General features: G+C 34.8%; 2 protein-coding genes across 2 annotated transcripts; both read right to left on the reverse strand.

The window, feature by feature from the left end:
• Window positions 1-2,278: 2,278 nt before the first annotated feature.
• Window positions 2,279-4,547, reverse strand: Gasu_62770 (archaeal ATPase). Its single transcript, XM_005702534.1, has 2 exons — window positions 2,610-4,547; window positions 2,279-2,560 (listed from the first exon to the last, which is right to left on the reverse strand). Exons 1-2 carry the CDS (start codon window positions 4,452-4,454, stop codon window positions 2,336-2,338), a joined length of 2,070 nt encoding a protein of 689 aa, XP_005702591.1. The 5' UTR covers window positions 4,455-4,547; the 3' UTR covers window positions 2,279-2,335.
• An 825-nt stretch (window positions 4,548-5,372) lies between these two features.
• Gasu_62780 (uncharacterized protein) lies at window positions 5,373-6,117 on the reverse strand. Its single transcript, XM_005702535.1, has 3 exons — window positions 5,839-6,117; window positions 5,757-5,782; window positions 5,373-5,629 (listed from the first exon to the last, which is right to left on the reverse strand). The coding sequence occupies exons 2-3, from the start codon at window positions 5,757-5,759 to the stop codon at window positions 5,402-5,404; spliced, it is 231 nt and encodes a 76-aa protein (XP_005702592.1). The 5' UTR covers window positions 5,760-5,782; window positions 5,839-6,117; the 3' UTR covers window positions 5,373-5,401.
• Between the last annotated feature and the right edge of the window lie 530 nt (window positions 6,118-6,647).

A 6,647-nucleotide genomic window follows, 5' to 3' on the forward strand; every position in this document is an offset into this window, starting at 1 on the left:
AAAAGCAAGGTGATGCTGACTATAGGAGTATTTTAGCTGTTAAAGAGACATTTCCAAAAAATGGACAAATGACAAAAGGTTTAAAAAGTGTACAAACTTTCGGTTTATAAGAGTACCAAAAATCAGTAAATTCTCTATGCCCAAAAAAAACTATTATAACAGAAAGGAGTTTACATTTCAGTGTTTCTCATCATAGCAGAAACATCTGAGCAATCCTTTTACAATTCTTTTTATAGATGATTTTAAAACATTCCCATTTAGCAAACTCTTGCAAAAAAAGATAACATTGCTAAAGCAAGATTGCAATCGTACACATATCGTTGTTCAAATCGGCATACAGTCTCATTCTTTTCAATACTGTATAATTAGGTAAGATTGCCGATGGACATTTAGCTTGTTATGATGACAAGTGGTGGGTTCTTCGAATGGATAATTTTAAAACAAAAAATTAGGAAACAATGGAACTTAAGCTCTTGTAGTAGAAAGACTGCTCTGCTTCTTCTTCTTTTTTTGGAAACTAGAAACATAAATGATCCAACAGTGCTATTAACGAATACTCTTACAACTTTTCACTGTTGACTTTCATTTGAAGAGAACTATAGGGTTGAATCTGGAAAGGGACGATCTTTGCAACTTTCAATCTTTCAGCAACCGTTTGAGATACTCTCTCTATGAGCTCCTTGACTTTAACAGTACTCTAAACTTTACCCCGTAAATTGTGTCCCTATTTGTATGTTTTCTAATACTCACTGACTCAATGACTCGATATAATCCTTGGCACTTGTGTGTAGACCCAGTCAATGAATGGCAAAGTTTGAGGTTATAACTTTTTGTGTTTGTTAACTATCCAAATATTGCATATATCAAAATATACCGGAGTAGCCATAGTAAAAACTCAATCTAACATTCCCTGAGGAGAGTAGTAGTCACAAGAAAGTTTCTGGATGACTCAAAGTCAGGTACGTTTGAGTGTAGAGCCAATGACTCAAAATGAAGCATTCCTATGTGGACAACATACTGCAAAGGAATTATACAATATCTTGCAACAATGTCAATGTGATAAGAATACATAACTAACTACCTATTTGAATATGTGATAGTAATCTTTTGCAACAATACTATCTGCCAGGGCATTCCACATCTCAGCAAAGTTCCTTCCAAACAACATTTTCCAGGTACTAGAAACATACCTTTTGTCTAAATCATTGCGACAGATAACTGTTTGAAAACGATTGATGGTGCAGAATTTACAAAAACTTTTCAATCTGACTACATTTCTTTCTCCTTTACTATTTGTCAAATAACCACTCCTCTAAAGGGTTCAACGAATTACAAACTTACAATTCCAAACAAAAGATTCTAGTAAAATATTCCTTATTCTGTTAATATGAAAACCAAGCAGCTTTCGATCGATTCAACCAAGTTCCATCACCATTACATCTTTGAAGTTTGCACAACAATCTACAACCTTTTGTCCGCCAACTTGTGGCTCTATCAAACCTAATCTAGTTGAAGACTCATTCTACCTTTCAGAAAGGTAAAGTTTATGCTTGGTTATGGAAACCTGGGTGCTCACCCAATCACATCGGGTCTCTGGCTGAAGAAGGTTTGTTTTAGAACCTTCACAGTTTCCAAAGTTGAGAAGTAAAATACCATAGTTTAAGCCTTGCATTTTATTTTGAATAAAAAGTTTTTTGTTGTATAACTTTCCATTGCTCAAATTGAGTCATTATCAACGTGTCTCAAGCTTCCATAGCGATTTATTTTGGTAAAAAACTGATCCAACAGCCTTTTGAAGTCATCCATTGTGAGACTATGCTGAAAAATCGAAACATTTTAGAAACGTTTCAATTTCAACAAATATTCCATTCAAAAGTAGAAGAGAAGAAAGAATGTGAGATTCTAAAACAATTGGAACAAAGACAAAGCTCTTTCTGGTGTAATATAGAGTTTTCGTGTCATATAAAGTTTTCTGTTTCTCCAATACAGACTTTTTCATGACTTGAGAGCCTTTCCCAACAAAGTGTTCTACAATTGCTTCAAAATAGCCAATCTATTGTCATAGACACCAAAAATGACTCAACTTATTGAACACAATTGTCGTATATTTAGTATTGATAATATTCAGAATGTATTATGCAATTACATAGCCATGTAAAATGGCTAGATAAGAATGAACTACTGTGAACCAGCCCTGTCAGCCAGCTAATAAACTCTTTTCGGAAAAGAATGTATGGTCTCCAAAGAGGCAAAAAAGTAAGATGTAACCAAGTTTCAAACATACAAAAAAAAGTTTATTTGCTCTTCAAAACAAAGAAAAGGACTGAGTTAGAATCTATTGCCAACTTAAGAAACTGTTACGGATTCTATCAAGTAAATCTAATCCAAAATCCCAAAAAGTAGGATTATGAGAAACATGAAATGCTCTTTCAAGTCCATTCAATATTTCTTCGTCAATCAGCATTTCCATATCTCTTTCACAAAGAATAACAAGTTCACAATTATCAGGTACTTTGAACAAATCACCTCCAATAAACATTCCACTGGAGTAACAACGACTCTGATTACCCAACTCATATAGAAACATTCAATGATAACTTTGTACCAACGATAATAAGCATACAATGATGATAATCCATTGCACTGGATAAGACTTGATCATAAACAGAATCTAAAAATTTCTTGGCTTCATCTATAATATCTGACCAACCAATTCCTTCCGACCTCCAACGTCCCTCACAAGCAACTCCAACAGTAAGAACTTTGGGTTCCACAGGAGATTGTAATTGGAATATAATATCAGGACTATGAGAAGTAGCGTCCAAAGGAATGTAAATAGTCTCTAAATAAAGTGTCTCTCGAATAATCTTATTCCATTCAGTACTGGCAAAAGTTCTTCGACTCTTGTTCGATTCACTTCTTGTTTCTCTAGAACTAACAACAGACTTGATATAGTGAATAGGTGATATTGTACTGATTGGAAGTTTCATTTGTTTCCATATCGGAGACAATTGACACAACAATTCCCTCAACTCATTTCGATTCTTTGAAGACAACATCAAAACTAGCCGTAAAGCAACAATTCCTTCAAATACACGACACTTTGAATAGAAGAAACAATCTACTGGTTCGACATCAAGTGATCCAAGAAGTATATTTTCCAAAGAAGAGATAGAAGGGTCGTTCTTGAAGATTACAACAAATATTTTCGGAATTAGGACTTGAAAAGTATTCTGGTCAATAGGATATCGATATAGTCCCATTTCAGTGACTGCATCATATAAAAAGGACTCCGAGGTCAATATATCATATACTTGAAACGGTATACGATAAAGAGCCATCATCAAAAGTAAATCAAAAACACTTCTTCTATCCTCGTCCAAATTCAATATTCGTTCCACAAATGGTTCAGCACAAATTATTCGGAAATCGTAGTCATTCATACAAGTCAAACATTCTTCTTTCGATATGAAAGGCTGATTTCTTGCTATTATATAATTCAAAAGCATATTTACTGCACGAGTCAACAAACCAGGAACTCCACCTGTACATTCCAATAATGAGTCTGCCAATTCATTTACTGAAAATGAAGAACTACATAAGACATTACAAACCGGAACTTGAGTAGGTGTCTTTAGAAGACTCCTTTCAAGGAATTCAACGATACTGCAAGCGTCCAAAGGTGATAAAGGGATAAAATGTAGTATAACTCTTGATAGCCCAAAAGCCACATAATTCTTAATACTTAAACCCTTGCTTTTCCCAACAACTATAAAAAACAAGTCGGGTTCTTCGCACAATTGACTAATGATACCGAAAAAGTCATTGTAAGGTCGAACTCTACCGTCATGGGTTCTCTTGAAATGAAATTCGTCGAGACTTTCGTCTAGGACACCAACTTCATCAAAAGTTACCAAAAGATATTGATCAGAAGGAATGTTTAAGATTGAACGAAGTTTTCTAACTAACTTATAGGGACGTGTACGGCATTCTTTAAATACTACTTCTTCATCCTCTGGTTCTTGTCCAACAGAAGTGCAACACGCTTCTATCATTCGGAAATACAAAGCCCACTCAAGGTTGCGTTTTTCCTCGATGGGTCGAGTTGGCTTCAACCCCCTCAAATCCACATAAAGCAATGAAGCCCTTTTCAGCTTCTCCAAAAAGGTTCTTCTCAAAGGGTCCGAAGCAAATTTCGACAGAAAAGTTTCACCAAACCTTCGCACCAACTCCAAATAGTTATGACAAAACGTAGTCTTGCCCGAGCCAAAGAGATGAGGGGCAAATGGTATCGTCAAACGATAGTCGCAACTACTTGTTACACCCCTGAGTTGTTCTCTGTTGCTATGAAGATCATACAGTTCTTTTGTCACTCGAACAACATCTCTTTCACGATCTACCACAACAGACTCAAACTTGACCAAAGCTTTCCACTTTTCATCCAAACTCGCCATCGCCAAAGAAAAAATAAACAACCTTCAGTTTATTTCGGAGTACAAATATAAATAAATGAACAATTGACTGTTTGTCGGTCACAACAACAACAAGGAAAACAGTAAAGGATACCAATCCAACTTCTTCTCTTTATCAACTGATGACTATGGCATACCCTTTATGGCTTGGACTGAGATGACTTGAACTATGGAAGAACGATCAATATGGCTTTTTCAACTATCGATATTCTTATTCTCGTATGCTAATATAATGGTAACTCTCATAGGGTACAAGAAGGATTGGAAGGAAGCCAATGTTTATTTCACAAGTTTTTTATGCTCTTTGAGAGTATAAAGCTATTAAACATGGCCCATTCTCAAATAGATAAGAAAGTTTCTTTCAGAATTTTCGAGAGTAGTCATGAGAGTTCCGAGAAATATAGATTGTTCATGAAGAATTTGTTCCATAGACGTCTCTCTCTAGATTTTCTGTATTTTATGGAACAGTTTTCACGTCACTTTTGCTTCATTTCGAAACACGGAACTAGAGTATGAACCAAGTCATTCTCTTCTGTAATCTATTCAAAAGCTCCAGTTGAAATATATTATTTAGTAGAAATGCAGAAACCCGCAAGCACAGCACTGCTTTATTTTCAGCAATCATCAAATTCCATTCTTACGATATCATGACAAGTAGCAGCTTATCACTAAAGCTACAAAAGTTGATGATAGCAAAAGACAAACCAAAACAAATGTGCAAAGAAGGATCAAAAATATCGCGTGGTTTTATCAAATCTCAGAAACAACATTGACTCACACAAGTGTATCATCAATACTCAATTTCTGTAAGAGTCAATAACTCCTGTCTCTTTCTCCTCTGAAAATAGTGGCATTTGATACTGTGGATTCTGTTAAGAGGAGAAAAGATATTTTCCAGAAAAATTCAATTCAGTCGAATTGAGTCTATTCTAGCGACTCTCTTCTCGTATCTTGTCATTGCATAACATTTGAATCATAGTTGAATTATTTCTCCTCAGTAATCGACTATACATTTGAGGTGTTTTTGAAGGTAAACATGACTGCTTAGGTTTAAATTCTTTTGCTGCATCCTCTTGTACGATAAACTTTGTAAAAACCACAACTTTTAAAGATATACAAGAAAGCAAACTATAAAAAGTACAAAGCTGCTTTAGGAACTATAAAACTCCAAGAGAGCTATTATCTCTTCCAATATAAAAAAAAGTAAAACTTTTAAAAGCTCTGCAAATTCAAAGAACGATTTGTTCAGCTGCAGTTGAGTCCTAATCTTCTTCCACTCTCAACCATCAGCTCATTGAATAAGTGAGTCACTATACAAAAGTTCCTTGCGTTAGGCACTTGAAAGAAGACTTTTGCGAAATATAACCTGATGGGTACACTAGTAGAGGCTTCCTTTTGGATATTGGTAACGAGAATCAAAGACAACCCAACGTTTCGTATAAAAAACGGGTCTATCAATAGAAGGAATGTTCAATTCTACTAGGAACAAGTCAAACTTGAAAAAGAAGAGAAACGCTTTCTTATCCAAGTTGCTCTACAAAGAATAAAAATGTCGTCAACTCGCAAGCAATATTCAGCAGAATAAGATAAAACAATTTATCTGATTCCTTTGCAGAGTCAAATCTTAAATGATATTTTGGTTGTTATCCAAACTGGTAAAGGTCTTGTTCTTTTAAATATACTGGATCAATTTCGTCTCCTAGTGAAAAGAAAAGAATATAAGCGTAGAAATAATGGAAAAATAAGAATCTTTCATCTCTCTTGGCAAAGTAAAAAAGAAAGGTGAATCTTGAAATATATGTGCAAGGAGAAGCAAAAACATCACCACTTTTACTGTTGTTATACTAGTCAAAACTCTCAAAAAGTTTTTTACGTGGAGAACGAACCAATAGCCTTGAATCGTTTGAGGTTCGATCCTCCTTATCGTAGGTAGTTTATGTACGAATTTGTGTATAGACAAAAGTATTCCCAACCTTTGGTCAGTTTTTTACTATTGTCCTGTCCTCTGTATACTTTCCAATTCTACGGTTGAATATATGATTTATTCTTCTTTATAACTCGTAATCGAACAAAGATTGTTCCTTGAGCGTATTTGCATAGAAGGAAAGGTTCTAGTTCTCACAATGCAAGCCAAACAGAGTTAATGTCATGAAATAGAAAATGAACATTCACATC

Source organism: Galdieria sulphuraria, assembly GCF_000341285.1.
Source record: "Galdieria sulphuraria unplaced genomic scaffold scaf_138, whole genome shotgun sequence".
In the NCBI taxonomy this organism is placed as follows: Eukaryota; Rhodophyta; class Bangiophyceae; order Galdieriales; family Galdieriaceae; genus Galdieria; species Galdieria sulphuraria.